The 27,760-nt window shown below is 41.2% G+C and overlaps 1 protein-coding gene across 3 annotated transcripts in view; it reads left to right on the top strand.

Moving 5' to 3' along the window:
* SHOC2 (SHOC2 leucine rich repeat scaffold protein) overlaps positions 1 to 27,351 on the top strand; it is a 104,539-nt gene extending 77,188 nt beyond the window's left edge. For all 3 annotated transcript variants that reach the window (XM_075935478.2, XM_075935479.2, XM_006135001.3), the window contains exons 4-9: positions 1,582 to 1,712; positions 11,865 to 12,053; positions 14,049 to 14,171; positions 17,498 to 17,635; positions 20,213 to 20,330; positions 22,370 to 27,351. In XM_075935478.2, coding sequence (XP_075791593.1) covers positions 1,582 to 1,712; positions 11,865 to 12,053; positions 14,049 to 14,171; positions 17,498 to 17,635; positions 20,213 to 20,330; positions 22,370 to 22,578 — 908 coding nt within the window. In that variant the 3' untranslated portion in view covers positions 22,579 to 27,351. The remainder of the gene's footprint in view (positions 1 to 1,581; positions 1,713 to 11,864; positions 12,054 to 14,048; positions 14,172 to 17,497; positions 17,636 to 20,212; positions 20,331 to 22,369) is intronic.
* The last annotated feature ends 409 nt before the right edge of the window (positions 27,352 to 27,760 follow it).

Raw genomic sequence — 27,760 nt, 5'->3', positions numbered from 1 at the left:
CATAGCCTAATTTGTATTGCTAAGCAATAGTCAGCAATGGCTATCCTTTGCTAGTTCATACTGCATTCTCCTCCAAGAGTGCTGATGTCATAATTTAGGATTCAAAATCTGTCTCCAAAAGCATGTCAGCGAGTATAGAACAAGTGATAGCTTTTTACATTTTGTGTGATATTTGCCTGTTGTTCATTTGTAGGCTTTAGACTGTTAAATGTTGTTTCATTTCTGAGAAGAACTGTTAGAATACTTATCCTGAGAATGTTTCACCTTGAAAATCTTATTGTGTTATGATAGGGTCACAATGAAATGAGATGTTTCTTAATATAAATGAGATTAGGACATACTAACTTTACATGTAAACTATTTTAGTAATGAATAGAGTAAATATGTAGATGGAGGAATTTTAAGACTAGAGTAGATCATTATATTTATTTAGTTTTACCTGCATAAAACCAGGTTATAGAATTTTACCCAGTAAAGTCTTCAGCTTGTGCCTAGAAGATCTATATTGGTAGCATAGGTTATTTAAAAAAAATAAATTGGGGATTTTTGTTAATGAAAACCTTTAATCCACTTCTATATCTGCAGAAGAATGGGTCACTTGCTTAGAAATACTTTTTAAAAACAGAGGAAGGTAGCTATAATTATAAACATGTGCTCCCAGCTCAGCAACTGTTCCTTTCATTTCCCTAATTTTTACTTTGTTTTCATCAGCAACAAGTTTTGCCCATATTCTTGGGCAAAATGCCACAGATAACCATTGCAGATGTATCTTCTGATTCTTTGGGACTCAAGCCCAATATGGACGGGGCAGATACTTCTACTATACAGTACTAAGTATCTCCTGCCTTATTAAGAGTCTCATGAGAAATCTCTATAGAAATTATGCTGAATCACAGGTTACACATGGGAAAGATCTATCAGATCATTCAGTTTCTGTCCTTGACGGGACAGGGAGAAGTCCTTTATAATATACTTTGATCTGTCTGGTTTCAGAAGTTCAAGGCAATGAGTCTTTCTCCTTGTTCCTTGGGGAAATTATTCCCCAGCTAACAGATCTCACTGTCAGGATATTTTCCTGATATTCAACCTTCGTTTTCCTTAACTTCATCTTATTACATCTGTAATAGTTTGTAATAATAATGTAGTAAAAACAATACAACAACACTGTTCATAGTAAAAAGAGTCTAACTTAAGTTATTTTTGGGAAAAACTGAAGAAGTACAGGGGAAAGCTGGGCTTCCTGATGAAAAGATCAGAATGGAGGAATATCTAAAAATTTGAATTATTGTTCATTGTGTCTCTCAGTTGTGAAACTTATAGAAAAACATATGCATATTATGCTTCTATTGCGTATTTTATCTAAGGACCTGAAAATACTTTAGCATCAGCTAATACCTTCAGTGTCCTTGTGAAGGGGTGATAATTTCATTTTACAGATGGGAAATTTGAGACGCAGAGAGGTTAGGTTTCTTGACTATGCACTTACAGTAGAAGAATCAAATAGAACAAGGTTCCTCACTGTGTTCTGTGCCCTAATCACTAAGTGACATATATTAATATCACTTTATTTTGCATTTGTAGGAAATTTGTCCAGTCTAAGTCGTCTTGGCCTAAGGTACAATAGACTGTCGGCAATCCCCAAGTCTTTAGCCAAATGTAGTGAACTTGATGAACTGAATTTGGAGAACAACAACATTTCCACTTTACCAGAGGTGAGAGGCACAAGTTGCTCACTTTGGGGGAAATATTGTAATAGGTTGTGGTTTTTTTTAGTTTTGTGATTTACACCAGAATATTGCAGATTGATCTTCTGTCAAAAGCTTTAAGGAATGAGCCTCATTTTAACCTGTGGGGAGGGTGTGTGGGGCAAAAGGGGGTATAACATTGGTCTATAAATCCATCCAGGTTGCCAAAGTGACGTGCATATCTAACCAGTTGGACAGTAATTCAAAGGACAAATTATAAGGCAACAAGATAGATACTCATTGTATCAATTTTCTAAATGCTCTTATGACACAATTAAACAAGGAAGCTGGATGTTAAAGCCCTGAACAGATACAAAATTTGTTTCTGCATCCACATCTGAGCTGCAAAACTGAGCTGTGGATGTGGATGCGCACTGATAGAAATTGAATATCCACAGATTTGCAGGGTTCTAGGTACAAAATTTGTACCTGTAGAAATGAGCCACTGATATCTGCCGGTTTGCAGTTGCTGAGGGGGAAAGGAAATAGAAAACTAAGAATTAGAGGGATCTTTCTGCCCTCTTCTCAACTGAAACAGGATTGCTTTGTTTTGATAAACAAGCAGTCAGAAAGTCCCCAGAAAGTACAATATTTGTTGTAGCTGCTTAAACATTTCCAGCATGATGTAATGTAGGAGATTGAAATTTACAGTATTGCGCTACCAATGTAGTACATCTCTCAGTTGGGTGGTGCACCACCCACTAGCTGTGGAATCCTGTGGTGTTTAGGACTATGCAGCTCTCTTGCACCCTGCCTTTGTTACTGCACTTGCTAGTCCTATGCTAATCGCTGTTGCATCACCAGAGTGACAGGATATTCCACCCTCCTCAACCCTGTAGAACTAGTAAGAGTTTTAGGGTTTATGATAAAAGCACAGAGTTTTTTCTTTGCTTTATATATTAGTGATCCAAACATAATACTCTTCTGTTTAGTCTGCCTAATCTAGTCTCCAAGAACTCATCTAAAATGAAATTGCAAATATCATATACTTAAAACCTACCTAAACCAGATGAGAAAAGAGAGAACATGTATACAGAAAAGATGTTACATTTTGGTTATCTAACTAATTGTGTAGTCAATACAATTTGTATTGACTACGACTCGTCGATAAGGACTGCTACTCAGAGCTGCAGCGGGGGGTAGCTCTTGGAGCCGGCTTGACCTGGGACTAAGCAGTCCCGCCTCATGCCAGCTCTGGGAGCCACCCGTGCCACAGCTCTGCCTTTTAAATGTAGCAAGAGCCGCCGAGCTTTTACTACATTTAAAATGCAGAGGTGCAGCATCCCAGACAAGTGCAAGCTGGGACTACTCGGTCCTGGCTCACGCTGAGTGCGGCAGCTCTTGTTCGCAGTGGCCAGGTGAACAGGGGCTGCTGCCGGAGCTGCCTCTTTGTGGCATACAGAGCTAGCTGCAGTCAGGCTGCTCCACCAGCAGCCCCTGTCCATGGCCAGCCTGGGCCGCTGTGAACAGAGGTTGCTCTGGCAGCAGCTCCTGTTTGTGGTGGGCAGAGCTGGCTGTGGGCAGGGGCTGTTGCTGGAGCAGCCCCTGCTTGCAGCCAGCCCAGGCCACCACAAACAGGGGATGCTTGGCATCAGCAGCCCTTGTCCTTGGGCAGCCCACCTCCCTCCTGGGACAGGGGCTGCTGCTGGAACAGCTTTGCCCACTGCGAGCCTCGGTTGCTTTGCAGCAGCCTCTCCTATTCCCACTCTGCTGCCTCAGATAGATGGGGGGAGAAGGGGAACAGAGCAGGCAGAACCACGGAGACGGTGCTGGAGGGAACCAGCTTTTAAACCGGCTCCCCCCAGCACTGGATCCTGTCCCTCCTCTGTTGCCTCTTATAGAGGCGTCGGGGGGGGGGGGGAAGCGAGTAGTTAATACTGCAGGTGACTACTCGTTTACATCCCTACTGTACAGGGAAAAAATGAGGTGAAAGATCTCAGCGTAAATTGGAAGACCACTGAAAGCACCCATGTACAATAATTGCTTTTCTGTGTATGAATTATTAAATCAAGAAACAACTGACTGGAAACAAAGATAATTAAATATTGCGGTAGAATGCTGTTGAGAGAAACTTGCTCTACTGCTTTCAAGAACAAAGCTGAACTGCCCCACCCATGCATGTTTTGAAAGAAGCTACAATGTGGTTACACATACAAAAGCAAATGAGTGGAGAACTGATTGCTTATCCTAAAATAAGTTGACTCCTAAACAAAATCTCCCTTAACAAATAGTGCCACCTTACCTAAATGTGTTACTGTAATAAGTTATATGTTGCAACAAAGAAGCAGCTCAAATGTTAATTTGGTAGTATAATCCATTTAACATTCCATTTTAAGCATTCTTGGCTGCAATAGAAAGAAAATTCGTTTTCAAAGAAATTGCTGAAATGTAAAATGAGCTACAGCTCATGATGCAATACCTAATAAATATTGTACAGCCGCTCCCCAAGTTACGAACAAGTTATGGACCAACGCTTGGTCCGTAACTCGAAGTGTTCATAACTCGGATCCCATAGAATTACATGGCGACCGCGCTGTTTGTAAGCACGGATCACCGTTCGTAACTCAGATCCACATTTACGACCGCTTTGGTCGTAAGTGTAGGTGGTTGTAACTCGGGGAGCGGCTGTATCTTAAAAGAATAAGTTGGGAAAGGCAGCTGTCCCACAGCTTTTGTTTTTCTTTAGATTGTGTGTAACTAAGCTCTACATCTTCCCTTCCAAAATATTTTAATTGTCAGATATTTGTGAGCTGTTAGAAAAATTATATGCATCAGATAATACACACAACATTTTTTTTATAGTTCCAGATTTAAAAAGAGCCTTTGCAAATTCCAGGGTCAGCTTGAAACAATAAGGTTTATGTGTCAGCCTCTACCCCAAAGTACTGTTGCAAGTACAAAACCAAAAATTCCAACTAAATAACCAAATCACTAAAGACAGGATTTCTTTTTTAAAGATTGTATTAAATAACAATCAGAATTTAATACGACTAATATCTCTGCAACTCAAAGTTCTAATATTTACATTTAAGGGAAAATAATGCTGCACTTGATTTTGTTCATAATTCTTGTGTTCAAATGCCTGCAAATGTATTGTCATGACATGTAATAGAGCCATTTGCAATTTGGTGGTTTATTATATAATGAATGTAAAGCGACAATTTAAAAAACAAAAATAAAAAACTTTCATTTCTGAAACTAACTGTACTATAAACATTTTATTGTAATTGCAGTATTAAAAGTATAACTAGGGAAAAGTAGATATTTTTTCTATAGTGCCAGTAGTGTGTCTGGTGCTTTACTGACAAGTAAAAACCTGAGGTACCTGGTGCCTAAAAGACTTTACAATCTAATTAGACAATTAAAAAAAAACCTCTCTAGAAGCAGTTAATTTGAATAACAAATTTTAGCATCCTGTTGTTTAATTCTAGCGGTTTTGTTTTGAATCTTTGATTTTTCTTTTAATTGTTTTGTCACAAAAACACACACTAACTTTCAGATTAGTTTATGGTAATATTAAGATAAAATGAGCATTTCTAAGGTCTTGACTACAGTACAAAGTTTTGTTGGTAAAAGTTATGCCTGTTTGTTTAAATTGCTTTAATTCAAACTGTTGTTGCATGTCCATACTAGCTCCTTGTGTCAGCGAAGTGCATCTTGCATCAACATAGAGAACAGTGCAGTGTGGTAGCTATCTCATTATGCAACTAACCACAGGATGCTTTGGGAAGAAGGGTTTGCAGTGCTTCATGGGACAGAAAAGTATCACATGATGTAGGGTTCTCTATCCCTTGATTCCAAGGGAATCCTAGTAGATTATCAGCTGCTTTTTCAACTGAAGCGTTTGTGGCGGGGGACGGGCGGGAGGAGAGTGGTGTGTCTAGGGTGGGATAGACAGCTGGCTGAGGCTGGGGAAGGGCAACACTTCCCACACATTAGCCCCCCCCCCCACTCTGCTCAGTATAGCAGTCTTTCTCAAAGCAATCCACTCTGCCTATCTGCCTGTGTTCTGTGTGTTTCTTTCTGAGCTCTCCCACAGCCTCCTCCGCTGCTGAGAGCTGCATCCTAAGCACCTGTGTGAGCTCTCAGTGCTGTCAAAGCAGTACCGCAATCTCTCAGCTCTGTGCTGCAGCAGTCTGCCTGCCACGGTGTTCCTAGTGCAGGGTATAACAGGAGTCTTCCATGCTAATGATTTTCTCTTTTTTCCCTAAATGGAGCAGCAACCTCAGCTGTCAGATACTTCCTCAAGCTTTGAAGGGGGTGGGGCACCTGCCTGCAGGGCCACAGAGATCAAAACAGTGCGCAGAGTGGTCTGGGCAGGCAGTTGTGGAATACTGTAGAAGCCAAAACAAACAGTAGTGTCTACATTGATGCTTTGTCCCTTTAACTTTGCTCCAGCTTTATGCCCCTCATTGAGATGGTTTTATTTTGTGGGCAAAATAGCAGGGGATTGGTGCTAAAAGTGTGTGCATGCGTGCACATTGTTTTTTCAAGTGTGCCTAAACGCTGGGTGCATGTTTTGCCTGTTTCTGTTAGTGTGTGTATTATCTGAATTTAAAGGTGCTTTTAAAGCAGGAATGGGGAGACTTTTGGGGGCCTCTGACCTACAGAAAAATCTGTCAGGGACCACATACAAGTGAGAAGCTAAATGGGAAGCCCTTGACTCAGAAAGAAAAAGACACTCTCCATAATCCTCTCGCTCACCAGAGCATAGGCTAGTAGATTTTTTGTGCTCCAACCTTGCGGGTAGGTGGCTGGGTAACAGCACCAGTGCGGGCTCCCCTATTCTGAAGCTCGGGGGCCAGATCCAGGTAAACTGAGGTTCCCCACCCTGGTTTTAAAGTATTCACCCACCAAACGTCAGTGGCTGAAGCTTTAGTAGTAATTATAGGACCCTGTAAAGGGGATTCTTCTTCGAGTGATTGCTCATGTCCATTCCATGTAGGTTGGGGTGGGTGAAAGGGCCTCCGCAGGCCAGATACAGACCACCAAGCAGGTTGATCTGGCCTGAGGAGGCCTTGCTGCTCCCCTGCCCCCAGGCCCATCAGGGTCTGTGGGTGGAGAAGCACAGAAGAGTCCTGGCCCCACCTCTTTTGGGGTGGCCTAGGGCCACTTCAAAAATTTCTCAAGTGGTCCCTGGTCAAAAATTATTGCCCACCCTGATGCAGGTGCACACATCGTCGGAAGTTTTTCCCTTAGGAGTACCTATTGGGCCAGCTCCAGCTGGGAAGCCCTCTAGAGTGGTGCTGCTATATTAGCTATTACGTACCCCTGCTGGCCCTCCACTTCCTCAGTTCCTTCTTACCTCTTGTGAGAGCCATAGGAACATGCTTTGTTCTTGCTCTGCAAGCGTTGCTTAGCGCCTCTGTCTTGTGTCCTGCAAGATCTGAAAGGGATTCAAGCTGCATGCCAAGCAGGAAAGTGAGTCTCCCTAAAGGTTCTCCTAATGGGGGCGGCCCTTGGCCTGGCACTGGCATTGGACCTTGCACCAGCGACCCAGAGCACAGTGGATTCAGTGCATGAGACACCTACCCATGTACGCGACTTCCCAGCACTGCGAAGACCTTGGCACTAGTCTAAATCCCCAGTGCCTTAGAAGAAACGGAGACCTAATATGGGTAGGTCTCTGTCAAGGCATGTGCCAGCAGTGCATCCTCAGGTAGGGCAGGTGGCACCAGCAGCCTTGGAACCTGGACCATCGAGGTTGACACAAGCCCAGTCCGTGCTAGGGTCCCAGCCTAACGGAGGACCTCCTGGAGTGCTCAATGCCGGATATTTTCGAGGCCTCGAGATCTTATCAAGCTGACTTTGTCCCCAGCCTCGGCATTGGGCTTGACAAAGGAGCGCGAATCCTGACACCACAAGCCACAAGGGGGCACCAGCTTGCAGCTCCGGCACTGGCAACCTCAACACTGGCACCGCCTCCATCAATGACACTGGCACTGGTTTAGAACAAAGCCGTGCATGCGGCACAGCCACTACCATCAGGCCCTTCTGTGCACACTACTCCAGCACTTGGAGGCCTGGCACTGGGACCTGTGATGCCACCGCCTCTTCCCCACACTGTGGAAAGCCAGATTCTATGGCCAGATATACTCCGAGCTGTAGGTCTCCAATTTCCACTGCTATGGCACCGCCTGGTCGACCTCTGAGTATTCCACTGACTTGGAGGCTGAGCCCATCGTCTTGCCCCAGACATCCAGGTCTAGGTCGCAACACTGGCACTGAGGCCCTTCAGCGCAGCCACAGTATCGGTCCTGACGGCTTCAGCCTACTCCTGCTCAGCCAGCGCTGTAGTCCTGGCCACTGCAGACCTTGCCCAGGACTATGGGAGTGTGTACCACCTACAGCCCAGCCCTCAAAGGTGATCTCATCGGCAGCCTCCCAAGCAGCCTCTCATACCCATGACCCAGAAGATGATGGTTTGAAGGGGCCATCATCTTCGTCTCCAGATGAGGCCCTGGGAAGGTTCTGCTCCTTCATGGGGCTTAGCCGCAGGTCTCTGGGGGATGCCCTCTTTACTCGTTGGCCTGAGAGTCCTGACTAAGCTCACCGGGCCCTGCTTTGAACCTCTGGCAACATGCTTGCTGCTACATCTATCTTGGAAGGTGTCATTCCTGGTGACTGTCACATTGGCCAGATGTGTATCAGAGCTCAGGGCTCTTACCTCAGATCCCCCCTTACATGTTTATTTTCAAGGATAAGGTCATGCTGCACCTCCACCCAACTTTCCTGCTGAAGGTGGTGTGATGGACCAGGTTGGGTCTGGGCACCACTAAGGGCGTCCGCTCAGGGCAAATTGCTCAAAACCAGGGCTGCTTACAGCCCCTGACTGGAGACCTTTCCCCAATAGGCCACAAACCAGTCACACCGAGCGCTTCAGCTGTCAATCCGGCCAGCAGGAAGCCTCACGAGCAAAACCCCTCTGACACCCCAGCTCCCTCTGTGCCACAATCAGCCCTGGGCCTACACACAGGTGAGGGGTTATAGAACCCAATCTCACCTACCCCGAACGGGTCTTTCCAGCCCCAAAGAACCAGCCACAAATCCCCGGGCAGTTTACACATTGGATCTTACCCACAAGATCACGCTGGGCCAGTCCTTTAGAATTTAAAATCTAAAGGTTTATTAATAAAAGAAAGAAAAAAGGTATATGAGTAAGGTTGTTAAGGAAAATACATTACATGCACCAATCACCAAGTTCTTGATGAAGGCTTTCAGCAGAGATGTTATAACTGCTATCTTAAAAGTCTCTGGTGTACATCCTATGTCAGGATGGTTAAGCAATCCTCCTTCGTTCCTTGCAAGGCTGCATCTAGGATCAGTAGCAGAATTGAAGACAAGATGGAGACCACCTCATGGCACTTTAATATCTCTCCTGGCATCCTCCTAGCCAGAGTAGGTCACATGGTCATGTGACCCGTTTGTGTTTCACATGCTGGCAGCCATTATGCCCTGGCTGGTTTGCATGTTCCCAGATGCATTCCTCAGGTATGTATTGAGCACCTTGAGAGCCATTGTCCTTGGGGCTGTGTTAATTAGCGTAGTCATTCATTGGACAATCCTCCTTTACAGCAGGCAGTCCAGACCAGTATCAGCACAGAGTCCATATTCATAACTCCACATATAGACATCATACAAGTACATGAGTAGCATACATAGAATCAGTAGAACATAAAATTTCATTTGACACCTCACATGCCCCCCTTTGTATAGGCTTTGGGGCAAACATCCCTCCTCCCCCCGTGGGAGCAGCAGTGATGTGGCTGTTCCCCTTAAAATCCAGTAATGTGACAGGTGGTTTCTCAGTTTCATGTCTCCGAGGACATTTTTCTCCCAGTGTTTTACCACAAGCCCCATTCCTCTGGCAAAGAACAGGCTTTACACACACTGGATGATAAGAGGGCCTTAGTTTTTTATTGAGATAGGACAAAGCCTTTTCGTAATTCTCCACAGTTGTTTGTGGCAACTGCAGAGAGGCTAAAGGGGCAGCTGGTCTCCGCCCAGAGGATTTCCTCCTGGATAACTTCCTGCATCAAGGAGTGTTATATCCTGGCTGGGGTGCCAGTCCCTCCTTTGACAGCCTATTCCACCAGGTGCCAGGACTCCTCCACAGTCTCTATGGCTCAGGTCTCTATCCTGGAAATCTGTAGGGCTGCCACATGGTTTTCGGTCCACACCTTTGCCAACCATTATATGTAGCAGCTCATCAAACTAGGGAGGATGCAGCTCTAGATAGGGCTGTTCTCCACTCCGTGGGAGGTTAAACTCCGACCCCACCTCCTGGGTTTCTGCTTTGGAGTCATCTACAAAGACTGGACATGAGCAATCACTCGAAGAAAAAAAAAAAGTTACTCACCTTTCTGAACTGTTGTTCTTCAAAAGTGATGCTCATGTCCATTCAATTCCTGGCTGCCTCCCCTTCTTCGGAGTAGTCCAGTAAGAAGGAACTGAGGGGGTGGAGGGCCAGAAGGGGTATATATTACCTAATATAGCAGCTCTCCTGCTGGCCCAATGGGTACTGCTAAGGGAAAAACTTTCGACAAAGCTTGCAGGCAGCGTGCGCACACCTACATGGAATGGACATGAGCAACACATCTCGAAGAACATTTATGAAAGGTAAGTAGCTGTTTTTTCATCCTTGACATCAAGTTTATTCATAGTATATATAGGCTTTTATTGTGTTAATACAAATTGATAATTTTTTAAAAAGCCTTATTGGAAAGCAGTGTACTGAGTGTAGTCTCCAATTCTCTGAAAGAACATTGCAATCAATATTCATATATTTCAGTGCTAGAAGGGACCTCTTATAATCCTCTAGTCTGACTGTGTAGCCCATATGCCGTGGGTCGGAGGGCCAAGGGGCCAGAGCCTCTCGACAGCTCAGAGGAATAATGGGGTGGGTCTGGTGCCTGCAGCAGGGATCCGGCCTGCCCACATTCACTGGCGATAGAGGGCATCAAAAAATGATATGGCCCTAACCCTCTCCACTCTCTTGGTTTCTGGCTGCATCACTTGGGAGAGGGGGCAGGACTGCCCCCCCCCCCATGCATTCACTGGCAGGAAGTGGAGTGAAACAGCCAGGGGAGCAGAGTGGACTGGAGCCGTGTTGCTTCACTTCTCCCCACCTCTGCCAGTGAGTGCAGGGATCCCAGCCTCTGATGCCAATGCCAGACCTTCGCTAGTTCCCTCAACAGCATCATGCAGGGAAAAAATTTGAGTGTGGGTGAGGGATGGAGCCAAGGGTGGGGAATAGGTGGTGCGAGCAGAAAAGGGGTGGGGAAAAAGCAGTGAGGAGGATGGGGGTTGTCACAGCCATCCCCCAGCTAGGGGTAATGCAAGGAGGAGTCACATGGATGTGCTCATATGGCCAGTGGTCTCACCCATGTCCCTCCTTAGCAGTCACCCATGCTGCCTGTATAACACAGAGCATAGAACTTCCCCCAAATCATGCCTAGATTGTCTGAGAGAAAAGCCAATCTTGATTTTAAAATTGCCAGTGATGTAGACTCCTCCACAGTATTTGCTAAATTGTCCCAATGGTTGGTTATGCTCACTATTAAAAAATTGCATCTGATTTCCAGTTTGTATGACTTGCATCATTAGCTGCATCTCGTCCACCACACAATTACTATGCTCTTTGTCACATCAGCACTGGTTGCATTTCCTCCTGTACCAAAAATGCTGGTCAGGACTGATATGATTTTTGGCTGCGCTTCCAGACAGCCTCTGGGTGGCTTGAGCCAGCGTTGTCCATGTTGCTCAAAACCCTTTTAAAAAAAGTAGAAAAAGGTTACAAATAAGCATAGCTGTGATTACAAATGTTGGTACTTCTTATATACTGGCACTGTGTGTGTGTGAAGGGTGTGTGGGGGGGGGTATACAATTTCTCCTAGTGATTGTGGAAAGAATGGATGGGAGAGTTTTTTCTGAAGTTAAGTCTGGTTCATATATTGCAACACTTACCTTGTTGGGTGGTCTGGGAGGGAGCCATTTTTTATGAGATCCAGTAAAGTGCAAAAAATACATGTTCAAATAAATCTAAACACAAACCTCAAGTGAAACTGTATCTTGAATGTTTGTGTGTGTGGTTCCCGGCCACCCTCTCTCCCTTTCTAGGGCCTTTTATCGAGTCTTGTGAACCTGACTAGTTTAACGTTGGCCAGGAACTGCTTCCAGTCATATCCGGTGGGTGGCCCATCACAGTTCTCTACAATCTACTCTCTAAACATGGAACACAACCGCATCAGCAAAATCCCATTTGGAATTTTCTCAAGAGCTAAAGTGTTAAGTAAACTGAACATGAAGGTAAGCCAGGTGATGCTCCCGTTTGTAACATCAGATTGTGTGAACTGTAACAAATTTAACGATACAAAGAATAATAATCTTGTAAGCACACAAACAGTTACCCTAATCAGATTTCAGACACATCTTTTACCGGTGGTACTGATCCATTTCTTTTTCACTTTTTTTCTGTTGGCTCTTTCACATTGCCTTCAATTTTGGAACAAAAAAATCAGTGAAGCTGCTTGTACTTTGCAAGTTCAGGCTTTTGAACGATTGAATTGAAAACACTGCAGTATTTTGTTTTTAAATATTTTCATGTCATTTAAAAATAATGATATATATATTGACCCTTTTAAAACTTATTTTTACAAAATCTAAAATGAAGACCTTGTTGTTACTATTATTTTGCTTTGGAGTACCTAGAAATGCATTAGTAAGAGCTCATATCTTATTGTGTTAGTGTATATTCTTAGAGACAGTTTACATCCCCTAAAAATCATAATATAAGTATATGATGACAAATTACGGGTGGAGAAAACAGCCACGAGGGATGATAATGTAACAATTAAGTGAATTTAGTTTAATGTGTAACAGAATACGCATTCAGAGATGTTCAGTATTCCTTGAAATTAGGCAGAGCCCCCCCCTTATGTTTTGATATAATTAAATATTAGAAAATGTGTTTGACAAATATCAATTAGTTACCTACAGTGTACAGGGCACTTTCATGCAAAATACAAAAATAGATTCATAGATGACCTCATGATTAACACAGGTCAGAGAACTTCCCCAAAATAATGTACAAAGCAGATTGTTTAGAAAAACTTTCTATCTTGTTTTAAAAATGGTCACTAATAGAGAATCCATCACACACTTTGGTAAATTATTTTAATGGTTAATTACTTACATTCTTAAAAATGTATGCTTTATTTCCAGTCTGAATCAAATGAAGAGGGCACAACATAAAAGTAAAGTGGCTGGTGGCTGTTTTAGTGTTTTGCAAAGGGTTAAAATTTTAATTTTAATTGTAAAATCTTATGTTTTAACTATCTTCCAAAGCACCTATTATTGGATGGATGAACTTTTGGTGATATCACAATAGAAATTAGTCTTGGAAGGATTTGAATGGTGAGAGGATTGTGTCTGGCACATTATTTGGAATGAGTTTTTCAAATATGGAGACAATGTAGAAAAATCAGACAAAAGGCGGAACATCTTCCTCTTTGTAAGGATGGGTCCTTAAGTTAGGAAAAAAATTCTCTATGGATGTTAGTCTTTAATCTCACTCATGTACCAGTGGTTTGAATAGCCAGATTTCTTAGAATGTACAGAGTCCACTCTAGATCAAATTATATCACTGGCACTCAAAATAGTGTGAGTGCCTGACTTCATTTTAGTTGTTTCACTGCATAAGCAATTTGGAAGTATTTGCTATTTTAAAAGGTGTACTTCTGCTGTCAGCAAACAGTGGAATCTGTGAGCAGTGGTGGCTGATATCTGTGTTCCAGCTGCCTGCACTAGACCAGTTCCTAAAACAATGCTTGACATGCAATGTTTTTTGTACTGTAATGGTACTGGACCTTTTTATTCATAGGGTTTTTTATAACACCTTTCACCATCCATATTCTTAGGTTTTCAGAGCAGTTGCTAGGTTCTTTACATGGTGTGGTGTTTGTGGTGGGTTTTTTTGTTCACGTCTTAAGTGTTGCCATCTTATCCAGCAGTACATAATGCTGAAAAGAGTAAAAAGTCAAAATTAACTATTGAGATCTTTGAAATTTCAAGAGTTATTGCCTTCATAATATGTTTCCATTTCAGTACATCATATTGGTAATACAAACCCAGCTCTGCATGTCTAGATTGGGTAGTTTTCATTACACTTTGGGAGTGCATTTTCAAGATTCAACCGTGTAGGAAGGGTTTTTTTCTATTGGTTTATATGAGAACAAATTTAAAAAATGGTCTAAATGCTTTATCTTGTTTAATCTCCAAGACTTGCATATTTTTAAATTACAGGACAATCAGCTAACTTCACTCCCCTTGGACTTTGGGACTTGGACCAGCATGGTGGAACTGAATTTAGCCACTAATCAGCTCTCAAAAATTCCTGAAGATGTGTCGGGGCTAGTTTCCCTTGAGGTGAGAGTAATACTGAATAAGCAAATCCTCAGAAACGAACTTCTCATATTTCAAATTTTAAGTAATACTATTGATCAATTTTAAAAAAAAACTTATGTTCAAACAATAGACGTGCTAACCACACATAAGAGTATTCCATAAGTTTATGACTTTCATGATTAGTCTTTTTAAAGTGTTTCGTTCCTTAAGCCTGTGTGCTTTTTCATTTGTTAACCTATAGACAACCCCACCCCGCAAAGGTACCGTGCAGAAAATACAACAAAATAAAATTGGGCTGAACACCTGGAGGGGACCGGCCTACAAACAAAGTTGGCCAAAATATTCCGACAAAAGGAGAACAAAGTGGACTGAGCTTAGTTAGAAAGTGATGGACCGGGCCTTGCGGCCAGCCGCCATGAGATTCTTATAAATCCATTTTAAAGAGAAAGTCCTATAGATGGAACCAATGATTCTGGTAGAATCTTAGGACATAGAACAATGAGATCCAAACTTAGTAGCCTTGCTGAGGCATAGAGAGAGGCAGATGCTCACACAGAACTGACATATTCAGGTTCATGGAGGGTGCAGGGCCACTCATCTGAAGAAGTGGTTATGCCAGGGCTGGGTAATCATTTTTGCCCAGAGGCCACTTCAGCAATTTTTGAAGTAGCCCCGGGCCATCCTGGAAGGGGTGGGGCCTAAACGGAAGGAGCGGGGCTACCCTACCCCCAGACCATGATTGGTCTGGGGGGTGGGGGAGCCCCTTTGCCCCTCCCTTCCCACTAGGCACTCATGCCATGGAAGAGGGTTCGCATGCTCCCCCACCCCCAGGCCAATCAAGGACGGGGGAGTCGGGAAGCCTCCTCCTGCCCTGCGAGGAGCCCGTGGCACTTTGAAGTGTGCGGGCTTCTCGCAGGGCCGGGGCAGGGTGAAGCAAGTTTCACACAGCTCCCCTGCCCCCAGCGGAGCGCGCAAAGCCTCCTCCACTCTTTCTCTTGCCCTGCGAGCAGCACTTCAAAGCGCCATATGCTCCTGGCAGGGTGGGAGTAGGCTTTGTACACTCACCTGCCCCCAGGCCAGTTAAAGCCTGGGGGTGGGGGAGAACGCAAAGCCTTCTCCGCTGTGCCCCTGTCCTGCGAGCAGCATGCGGCTTTTTGAAGTGCTGCTCACAGGGTGGAGACAGAGCGGAGAAGGCTTCAGGTGCTCCTCTGCCCTCAGGCCCTAATTGGTTTGGGGGACGGGGGAGCAGCAGGGCCTCTGTCGGCATGGTCGACCCACTTGGCGGACCGAATCCAGCCCACGGATGCCCTTTTGCCCACCCCTGGGTTATGCCCACAAAAGCTTATGATACATATTGTTAGGTGCTCTAAGGTGCTACTGTGCCACTCTTTTCTAAGTGGTTTTTATTTTGTTTTGTTTTGTTTTTTGAGGTGTTCTGAGTTGCTTGTCAGTAACTTTGAGCTACTCTTGGAGAAAGGTGTTATATTAGTGCAAGCTATTATTGAATGAATTGCTTGGGTTCATAGATGAGCATGGTACTTCACAGCATAGACAAAGAAAGATTTTTCACCTGGAGGAGTTTACGTTCTGAGATCTTGTCAGCATGGAAACAGTCAAGAAAATTAATGAATTGGATTAGTTAAAACTGAGAAAATGCCTGTGTGGACATTCTTATCGAGAATTAAAATTAACTTAATTTGATGTACTTTGGAAGTGAAGCAAGCTAAATTGAATTAATGACACTTGAATTTTCAATAAGAATTTGCAGGGATTTAACACAGTTTAGCTAATCCTCTTTAAATTCACACCTTGTTTATTTTGGATTAATTTTTCTGCATCTCCTTCTGGGAACAAGCCTTCATTTTAAATGAGCTGTCGTGTGGTTTGATTTATTTTAGATCCAAGGGAAGCCAGGACACTCCAGAGAGACTTAACTACTTTCTTATTTATTACAAGCTTTAAGCAGTTAATATAGTAGTTTAAATTTTGCAAGCCTTAACAACAATTACTATACAATTTAAACCCTAAATACCATAAATTCTAAAGTAATGAATACAGTGCAAAGCAATGCAAAAGCAATTAATAGAAGATTATTATAATACAATAAGTAAGCCTAGTTCACTTACACTTCACCCGTATGCTACCTACAGTACCAGGCAGGAGGTTGTGATCCCTTTGATCCTCACCCTTTGGGACACCATGCACTGGGGTCACCGGTGTAAAGGGTCTATTTACTACTACTTACAATGAGCAGGACCTATGGGTCAATCCTGCTCCCTCCTTCCCATCAATTCTTCTTACTAAGCTCATGTTATAGCAAAGCGAGACTTGGGTCATTATAATAATATTTACCAACTGATTACGTATTGTGTAGGATACCTAAAATGCCCAATACCCTTATTTGGGGTACATCCAGCTACTCAGGATGTTGCAAAAACTATGTGCATAGTTAACAGTTTTATGGCTGCATCTGTAATTGTTGTTCATCCGAAATAGAAGTACCAGTACGAGGTTGATTGTCGTGTGTTCTTCACGTGGTCTCGCATACCGTGCTTAATCTGCATTATTATGCAAAACATTCCTGCCTCTGAAAGCTTCCCCTGAGCCTTGCCTGCATGCTACGTGCACCAGACTTGAGACAATGCTGGGATTTGCTTGTTAGAGATACGCACTGTGGTCAAGGCAGACATCACAATTTATTGTCAAGGCAGGGCTGTCCAGGCTCCCCTACATGAGCACAAACAGTAACCAAAAGCACCACAAGACTTTAAAAAGGGGGTTGATGAGGGAAGTCCATTATAGGATACTAATGCATGTGTGTAGAGTATCCAAGTATTGTGTTATATTAGTCTCTTCCCAAAATCTACTTCTTGAAGAAGTAGTGGGGATGTTTGGCAGATAGGGTCAAAGTTGGAATGGCGAGGACAGAAGGAACAGAAAGGTAGATGGCAGTGAGGCAAGCATGTGAAAAGATACAGATGATGAGAGATTATGCAGTAATCTATTTTCTTGAGTTACTTGCTTAAAATGGGCCCAATGGTTCTTTTTCCCCACTGTTTATTTTAAAATAATGTACATTTTTAATAGCCCCGTTAACCTGAAATCTATTGTTCTGAATTTAAACTTTTGTTAAAATTCATTTTGTAACCTCTTGTTAGTTTTTATTACTGATTTAAGTTTAACTTTCTCCTTTGGTTCACTTTCACAAGAGTTTCACAAAATGTATTAAACAGTATGTTAATTTTGCATTGTATCGAATGCTACTTAATTCTGAAGTGTAAATGGATTCCATTTCAGTTTGCGCTTGCTTGCTGCATTACAAAAATTCTCCCTGTTTTTTAATCCAGGTTCTTATCTTGTCAAATAACCTCCTAAAGAAACTTCCCCATGGCATTGGAAACCTACGGAAATTAAGAGAGTTGGATCTAGAGGAGAACAAACTGGAATCCTTGCCAAATGAAATAGCATACCTTAAGGATCTTCAGGTGAAACACTAATGAGAGGAGATAAACATACTAAGCCTTTTACTTTCAGCAAGCTGATTTGAACCTTTCTTTAAGGAGAGTTGACGGAAGGAGTTTATTGTTAGCAAAGAGTACAAAGATTCAGAACTCCTGAGTTTTATTCCTTGTATGGCCTTTGACTTTGACCTTGGGAACACAGCGTTTGATTTTTCAAATGCTGGTTCTTACATTTGTTCCTCATGTGGGAATATGTGCCATGCTCCTGAGACTGGCAGGTTTTCCAAGCAGCATCCATTGACCTGCATGTGTACCCTTGCTCCTTTTCATCAACAAGGATCAGTGGTGTGTCTACTGTCTGGATGAGGCATTATTTCAGTAAAGTGCAGCACCTGTAAGTCTTCCCCACTCTGAACCAGAGAGGCCCAAGAACTCAGGCTGTAGAAGTACCTGATGGAAAAGGCTACCAGGCCCTGATCTAATCCCGGATGGAAGACTTCCCTTCACCCCTCATTCCATGTACATCAGTCTCAGCTAGCCAGCAATACACCTGTAAGCATGAGCCATGGAATGGAGCCACCAGAGTAAGAAACACATTCATGGGCATAAGGACAGATCCCTGTAGCAGAATGCTATGCCATGCCAGGTAGAGTGAGTCGTCAGTTCCCAGGGAATGATCACTGAAGGCCCCTTGACCGCAGGGTAAGGCAAAGAGGAGGGATCTGATGGTGACCACAGCATCAGGGACAAATGAAGGCCAACTGCATCCATGAACTTTAGTCTGAATGTACATTGTTGCAGAGACTGGCCTTGCTCTGGTGGTGAAACCAAGTTCCTTCAGTGTCTTGGTGGGAACCTTGGAGCTTCCTGGCCGTACGGATGCTTCTCTGACATTGGATGAGGTCGTCGTTCCCTGCCCACAGTCTTTACTATTTTCAGGCTTGACAGTTCTCAGGGAAGTTCTTATACCAAGGGATGAAGCTCAGCTACTGCCACAGGAGAGACCCTCCTCCCTATCCATCACATAGGGGCTTCCCCACACCAGTAGTACCACTGTTTTCCCTCAGCACTGTCCTCAGTCTGAGAGGAGAAGGGTCCATTGATAGGCCCAGGAGCCCAGAGAGTAGTGGCAGCCCTATCCTCCTGGCTTTGGACCCCCCTTCCTGGGATGTCTTATATTGATTCCCATGGAATGCACCGTGAGCGATTGATCCCACCTTTTGGCCATACTGGGCACCCTTATAGCAGACACTCCCACCATTGCAGGAGTCCTGCCACTTTCCCCTATTGTCAGTTGTTTCTGCCGGTTTATGGCAGTGTTTCTCAGTGATCTGTGAAACTACTTTGAGAAACCTGTTAATTGGCCACGGTGGTTTGTTTATTTACCATTGCCGCAGCCTGGAGCCTCACAGCTTCCATTGGCTCCATTTCACTGTTTGCAGCCAAGGGGAGCCAGTAGGAGCCATCAGAGTCTGAGGTCGCAGCAGCAGTGAATAAACAAACTGGCATGGCCAGTTAACAGATTTCTCAGAGTGGTTTCACAGACCACTTTGAGGAACACTGGTGTATGGGAAGGAAGACACTGTGCCAGTACAGCCGATTCCAACCAGAGCCACCTTGTCATTGGATGACAAGGCCATTCCTTTGATACCCTATCTGCCAGATGACCATGGTCAATAACAATATCTTTCCAAAGCATGGTTACCAACTTGTAAATCCCATCGGAGAAGGTTTATGATCCCCAACATAATCTCCCAGATATCTGATAGCCCTAAGGCCACCCAGGGTGGCCTTTCTCTAAACAAGGCCATACTGCAACTGGTCAGAACAATCTGACATACAGCTACATAGTGTCCCCCCCATACCAAAGCAAGTGGAGACGCTGTTTGTGCTGGCCAAAAGGGCTACTTTCATCTGTAGATACCCTTCCCATAGTTCACTAGTTGTGCAAGTGGCTGTGGAAGGAGCTCGGCAGCAGCCTCAGAAATCCACCTTCCCGGACAGAGAGTCAAAGGGGATGGATCTCCTACACAGGAAAGTCTTTTCCTCCACAGGCCTTCAGTTTCATATAGCCAATTACCAGGCACTGTTGGCTAAACACAAATTTAATACCTACACCAGGCTGGCAGTATTCAGAGACAACCCTCGTGCCCATTGACCCACACCACTCTTTATACCATAGGACAGGAGCGCGAAGGGAGATAAAGTGCATGCCCAGCTCAAAGGACGCTGTTTGGAAAAATTTCCAAACATGTGTGTGAAATACAGGGACCATACATCTTGAAGAACCTTCAGTTACAGTTAGTAGTCGTCTTTTCTCTGCCCCACTTTGACCATGCATAGAATGAATAAAATAGACTTCACAGGGTTGTTTTGTGGTTTGAGTAAAACTTAACAAGTGCCTACATATCCTTAGATAAAAGTTCATGTTTATTGTTAAGTTTAATCACACTTAAAAGAACTTTTGAACGACATAGAAAGCTAGACATTTCCTTCTTTGTGCTAGACATATAGTCTGTCAATGTAATAGCTATATTTTCTGATATTACTGAACTTTTTGAAGGTACCGTTAGTAATTTTAAGAACTTATTTCTCCACCAGAAATTGGTCTTGACTAATAATCAGTTGACTACTCTTCCAAGAGGAATTGGTCACCTCACCAATCTGACACATCTTGGTCTAGGAGAGAATCTTCTCACACACCTTCCTGAAGAAATTGGTAAGATGCTGTTTCTGATAAATATGCACCATGGTTAAGCAATAACCTCCAGATATTGTTGGGAGACACAAAATGATAGGGATATATTGTGTTCATAAACAAAGGCCACAAAATTCAAGAAGAAACTTTTATTGTGAGGAGATTTGCACCATTACTTGAAATTTCTGCCAGCACTACAAAATTACATGCTTTCTTTGTTCTTCTGAGAGAAATTCCTTAGCTTTTGCTGATTAATTACTGTTCATGAAGGACTTGTAGGGGAAAACTGACTTGGATTAAGTAGTTTCCTTCTCTATCAAGCTCTTCACTCACTTTGCTAAAGAGACATTTATAGTATTGTGCAATACCAGTCAGTGTTAGTCAACTTGCCTTTCCAACCATTTCCTTGTAAAGAGCTCAGTAGGAAAAGAATCAGGCTGCTAATTCTATGACTTTTCTTTCTGGTGACATGCAAAAGTGAAATTTTGTGTGAGGAAGGAGCTCCAGCAGGCATCTAAAAGGAGAGGCACTGGCCTTCTACAAATATTTTTACTTGTATATCATCATACTGTTCACCTTGCTGGGACAAAAGAAGAGGGGAAGAAAATAAAGGGAAAGGGGAGGAAAGAGAATAAAAAAACCCCCAGAGACCTAAATAAGATGAAATGAATTAGAAATGCAGTGCCACGCAGCTAGTGAAAGAGACATAGATGCTTCAGCTATCCTAGCACTTCCAGTGAAACACCATCACAGCCAGTGCAAATCTTGCATATATAGCAGAGAGAAGGCTAAACTGGCTCTATGCATTCTAGGTCATAAATTATTTGAGCTCAGATGCCTTATAGTCTAATCATAGAGTTAAAATAAATTTATATGTTTTAAACAATTTAGTGAGGTATAGAGACTGGTTGTTAGTTTTCAAATTGGATTGCCTCATATAGAATTATCAGCCAGTACTCAGAGTTTTGCTCAACTGTGCCTTTCTGCTTTGCTGCTTTTCAGTCTCCTACCCTGGCTCCCTAATCCTCCTCAGATTCTACTTGTGGTTCTCCTGCTTGTACTCTGAACTTTTTGCACAGTGTCCCAGCCCACCAATGGTCCTGCAATCTTTCCTTCCTCAACACACTTTTTAACCCTCTAATACTCCTGTCACCCTCTCTGCTTCTCCTCTAGGTCTTTGATGTTTCACCAAGAGGTGAGTGTTGTAAGGCAGCAGGAGTATTCAGTAGAGATTTACATATTCTCATTACTGACTCTTGACTGTGAACTGTTACATGATAGAAAAAAATCTGCTAATCATAACTACAGTAATATAAACAACAGTAAAAGAATTCTGACAATACCCACTTCCACTTTGCATTGAAACTCTTATTAGTATTTAATGATGTGTCCAAGTGCATCATTTTCCACACACCCCTCGCCCCCTTACAGAATTACTTTGGGTGCACCTGTCTTCTCAATTAATACTCCTGCTAGTGTCCCCAGTGCTGCATTCCTAGGAAGCTTTGACAAGCCAGTGGTACAGTACTATCCTTGCATCATGAAGAACAATATTTTTTTAACCATTTTTATTAATCTAAAATGGAGCAGGCCCTCAGAATAGGAGCAGTGCTTATGTCATGCATGATCTGTAAGGAATGCAATGAAAAGATTGTTATATAGGGAGTCTTCTTCAAGTATAGTTTTCTAGTGTAGCCTCCAAGATAGTTTAGCTTTGGCAAGATAGAGACCATTACTTTGCTGTCTAGCATATCATATTGGTTGATTCATGTAACAGTCACATTGATAAAGGCAAGCGGCTGTGTGTGCTCAGTCTTTGAATGGGAATCTTGCAGTGATGGTCACTGCAGAGAAGTGAGATGAATGTGGCTCTTACTTAGATACTTGTGACCAAGGAGGTTGCTATATTTGATAATAGAAGTGGTCATGACTTGTTTCCACGGTGGAGAATTTCCAGTTGAATTTCACTTGTGAGTTTGAATGCTTCTAATCATTTGTTATAAGCCATGTGAAACAAAAGGGTTTTACTTTTATATTTATGACTGTTTCATTTTAACCAGGTACACTGGAGAACCTGGAAGAACTGTATTTGAATGACAACCCCAATCTGCACAGCCTTCCCTTTGAGCTGGCACTCTGCAGCAAACTGTCAATAATGAGTATTGAGAACTGCCCACTCAGCCACCTTCCACCTCAGATCGTTGCTGGGGGACCTTCCTTCATCATTCAGTTCCTAAAAATGCAGGGACCATACCGTGCCATGGTCTGATGGAAATTGGATTGTCCCATACACTGTACAAAATACAAACTGCATTAATGTTGTCATATATAATATAATATACATATAATATTATATTATATATACAATATATAAATAATATAAAAAGGCAAATTTAAGACTGCGTTATGTGTTTCTGCTAATAGAGGAATCATAGCCATTTAGATTTTTTTTTATTCTGTAAAAATGCTTGTCTAAGTTTATTTTGCTGAATTTGATGGATGTTTGTCTGAGTAATCTGGAAATGCCAGTTATCCTAAAGCAATTGCCAACAAATTCTGAAGTTGTTAAATTTAAGGGACAAGAGTGGTTTTATTTAGATCTACTTTCAGTTAGGCAAAATGCGCAATCTTTTATGAGGAACTTTTCTGTTTTCCTCCGTCTCCTTTGTGTCAAAACCTGGTAGGGTCACACATCCTGAAGCTGGTGGGATTTTCTTTAATTTATTTTGAGATTTGAAACAAGCGGTGTTTTTATATTGTTTACAGTCAGAGTAAATCACTGGATTTTGTTTTGTTTTGATTTGCTCTGTTTTAATCAATCTAGAATTTATATGCTTCTGTTGAAGAATTTTTATCAGCAGGTTTGTATACTAAAAATATTTACTCATCAAAACAACTGGTAGGTGGAAAAGATGCAGTCTAAAAAGCTTGAATTCTTTTAAATCTTGCTTCCCTGAGTTATCAGTTGTGGGCATAACATATCTGAACTGAGCCTTTTGTGGTTGGTCTTTTCTAGCACAAGTAACCTTTTCAGATTGGTAAAAATATTGAGTAGTCTCTGTGAAGAGCAGTTCTTGTTTTGTGAAGTTACAAAATCATAAAGTCTAACAGTACAGTTGAATGGCAAGAAAATAATATATATTATCTTTTTGTTATAATGTTGAGTCATAAACTACAACAGACAATTTTAAGGATTCCTCATAGTCCTTGTACAATAAATGAATGTCTTACTTTTAAACACTGCAATATATGTAAGTTTTAAGGTTGGTTAACAACATATTATGGTTTTATATCTTGACATGCCTTTCACCTCCTTCCATTGCGTAACTTCTGTGTCCAAGCACAATATCTTCACACTGTGCTGTTTTGCTGCTGAACTAAATGCACTTTTCCCCACAGCTGGGGCACTTGCTTCAAAATATTCAGTTCAGTACCATAGTTATTCCTTCTCAACCTCATCCTGTCAATTTCAGTATTAAAAATGTTCTGTTAAAAAGAAGCACCTTTTCATTTGTGCACAGATGTTGATCGCTCAATAGAAATACTGTACATGGTTCACATGAGATTTTATTTGAATTTGCTTGACTGCTTAGAAAACTAAAGATGCTACAGTTAAATATATACTGTCACACCACTTGCAGTGCCAGTTTAAGATGACCTTTTTTTTTAGAAAATGGAAACTCTTAAGGGCAGTTACATTTCAGATGTTGACTCTATTTACTATAAATTGGATATTATAATGGAATTGCTGCTGAATTGTTGTGACTTGGAGAAGACAGTAAAAATTAAATCAGTTGATGCCAGGAAAATTTATTTCACATGCAGAAGTTTGGGAAGTATAATTTTTGGCTTCTTAGACATGTTTAATTTTATGTACTGCCTTGGTCTAATTTTTCCAGCTTTAACAGTAACTTGTACTCTATTTTGTCTTATGTATATACATTAACAAGGAACAACTTTTAAAGGGAAGGCAGGTGGAGATATAAAACCGTAGAGGGCTCAAATGTGCTGTAAAACTATTGTAGATGTCACTGGATTTTAACAAGTAATGTCTGTTTCCCTCCCTTACTTTTTACATATACTGTAGCTTTTCAGTTTAGATCTTAGTTCATAAAAGAATCTAGTTTATTATAGCTCTGCCTGGAGTTAATCTGTCTCAGCAGTAAGATGTTAAAATATGAAGATGCTGAAATGTGTAGCTTTGAAGACTGTAATTGAACTTCTAAATTTATTGCTGAAGCCTACTTATTGCGCTCTCAGTTCACATGAGAGTTTTTGATACGATTCCTTAAAACAAAGGTTGCTGCCTTAAAGCATATCAGTTGTGTTCCCCATTTGTATATCCAATCTCATTTTTGATGAGAGAATTTATCCTTTAATTTATAAAACAACTTTTGTCTCAATCTGTTACAATACAGCAAGATTTTAGGTATATAATGCAGTAGGAAACTAGCCCAAGAGGAGTAGTTTTCGATGCTTCTTAAGTTTCAAGTAATAGTGTATCTAATAGCAGGCTGCCTCTTCCTGAAAAGTTCCCATTGCCACTGCTGTACAGTCAGGTATAGGTGCTGTTGGGTTGCATTTATGGAATTAAGATTGTTTAGTATGTAAATATTTTCATCTGATTTATTCATCTTGTTAAGGTACATGGCTAATGACTGTACAATTGGAGCTGGCCCCCTCTTCCAAAAACTTAGTCGGATGAGAAGTTGGCTTACCAAAAAATAATTTTTACACTCTAAACAAAAATTGTCTCTTCATTACACTTGTAGGAAGAAAGTAATGAATTAAAACTTTACTATATTAAAAACAGGATCTTTTTTAAAGTACCCTTATGCTAAAATGGTAACTTCAATACCAAATACTCCTGTGTCCTGTTTGAGAGTTTAATTTTGTACTTTTTGAAGTGAACACTTCTTGAAGTGTGTAGAGGGGAGTGTTAGTAAAACAGCATGAGACATTAAGTTCTGATGCAAAGAATTAACTCAAAGACTAATTCAAGAAGTTTCCTTATAAAATGAGTTATTTAATTTTGGTGTTAAATGGGTGAGTATTATTGCTTGGAATAAGCTTTAATGATAAATGTTATCAGTCCCTCAGCTGTTTATCTGACCTCTTGATCATCACAATAATTCCACAACCTGACCTAACTTTTTAAAATTTTCCAGGGTGTTGCATTGTTTATCTTTCAACTAAGTACAATTTTTAGGTTGTCTTTAATGACAAATGCCATTCAGTGGTATCTGTCTTCATTTGTGTAAGAATATTGGCTCATGCTAATTAAATTCAAAATGAGAAGAAAGAATTTGGTTTTGACAAATGTATGGAATTAAAGTCATGAGCAAGATGGAGGAATATGATTCTGAGGAGTATTTTTTAAAGACTAGGTCAAAGGGGTGAACTAGATTTCTGTTAAATTTTGTGCATTGCTATAGAATTCTGGGTAGTGCTCTCAGATATATTAGATGAGATGATGAAAAGTGTGACAATCTCTAGAAATCAGGATGCAAATCAAATCATGACCTCTGTTGCCTGCCTATGAGTACTTGCATTTATAGGACACTATCATGAACCATGCCTTGCCTAACGCAACAAAATACTATGCTACAGAGTATAGTATAACAGTAATCTGATGCGTATAAAACTGATTATAAGGGTTTTTTTAAACATAAAGGAAGAATAACTGGCAATATTACTTTTTATTTAAACCAGTTATATTGTGTTAAAATGACTAAATTGAAATTTAGCTGCTAACTCTTGGCTTTGAAAATGCCCCCTGTGGCTGCCTCACATTTAATTTCCTAAACAAAAACATCTAGCTGAACGCAACTTGTGCAGTTTGGTCATATGGTTGCATATTTGGCCTTTTTTTAATTTGTCAGAAGCTATTGGAAATGCTTACGTTCATGTTACTTTATTTTAAAACAATCTAACACTGTAGAATATTTGATGGTTCAATCCCTATTTTGCTTTTAGATTTTTTTGTGCAGTTTTTGTTAATGCTGTCTAAGAAACCATGTGTTCACACTATGTGAAAGAACAATAAAGTTTGTTCACTTAATTGGTTTTAAAAAACAGTACTTAGAAACATTGTCCAGCTGGTGAGCAATTGGCACCATTGCAGTACCTAAAAAGCAAAAAGTCAAGTATCGTTTTTAGTCCTGAAAGTCTGCAAAATACATTTTTAATGGAAAATCTTTTATCAAATGTTTTCTTCCTTTACTTGTTTCTCTCTTAAGGATCTATACAAAGTCATAACATATCAAGGGAAGACATGTCTTTTGTGTTGCTAAAGAATCTGAATGCAAGAAAGTGTTTTTGTATAGTCAATATTGCACCTCAATTGTATCTTTAATTGGCATGCCGGAACTTGCTTTTAATTAGACGTACAGTTGGCAGTAATTTGCACAACACAGAAACTTAAAAGGCACAGTTAGGACAATTACAAACAAATTATAGTATCTGCAAACAGTATCTAACGGTTTTTGTTTTTATTCTAGCAAAGGTCAGAAGATCATGGTTATTATTCTGATATTTTGGTCTTAAACAGGTCTGCACAGGATTTTTTGCTGTGGTAAAATACCAGATCACATGAATTTGTGGTCTAAAGCTAAACAAAAGAGTGTAAACAGTCTACAAAAAATGTACTTTTAATCTGAATTATTGTAATGTTGATTGTTATGTCTATAATATAAAAGATTGCCTTGCTTTTTTATAAATGTCATTCTGTATCAATGCATTCATTATAAATAGTATATTTGTAAATGAGCTACCACTGAGTCTTTTGAAAGTTTTCTAGTGTTAAAATCTAACTTAACCTGGATGTAAATCATACTTTTGCAGTGTCACAAATGATTGAGAACTGCATTTTCATTATATACCTCTTCACTCTTTTTGAAGATGTTTTTCCAAGTAAAATATGAAGTTTAATGTATACTGATTTCAGGAAACTTATACTTCAAAAATTGCATGACAGTAACTGCTCTAAACATAAAAATGTAAATTGCACACCTTTATAAAAGCAAATGTTGGTAAAACCTTTTACTTTCATTTTATTATATCATTATGTAGTAAGGCATAAAGAAAACAATATAGGATCATTATCTTCAGAAGGAAAAAGAAACTGACTATGGATTTCAGTGCAAAATAAGTTCCATAGAACCACAAACATGAAAATAGATGTTGAACTACAGTTCCTAGACAAGAAATGGCCTGGATTTAATATTTGGATTAATAAAAGAAAACATTTCCAAAGTGACATGACGTAGCTTTGACAGTTATCTTGCAAGTATGTGTAGCTCATATGATACATATTCAACATTTCAAGTTGCAAATATTTAGACCATATTCTGCAAGCCACAAAGCATGCGCCTTTATTCTTGTTTGAAATGAGAACATCTTCAGGGTTTAATGTTGATGCAGCCCCTTCCCCTTCCTCCCCTGGGGGAAAA

The sequence above is a fragment of the Pelodiscus sinensis genome, chromosome 8 (assembly GCF_052426305.1).
Source record: "Pelodiscus sinensis isolate ZL-2025 chromosome 8, ASM5242630v1, whole genome shotgun sequence".
In the NCBI taxonomy this organism is placed as follows: Eukaryota; Metazoa; Chordata; order Testudines; family Trionychidae; genus Pelodiscus; species Pelodiscus sinensis.
This window is presented reverse-complemented; position numbering and strand designations above follow the sequence as displayed.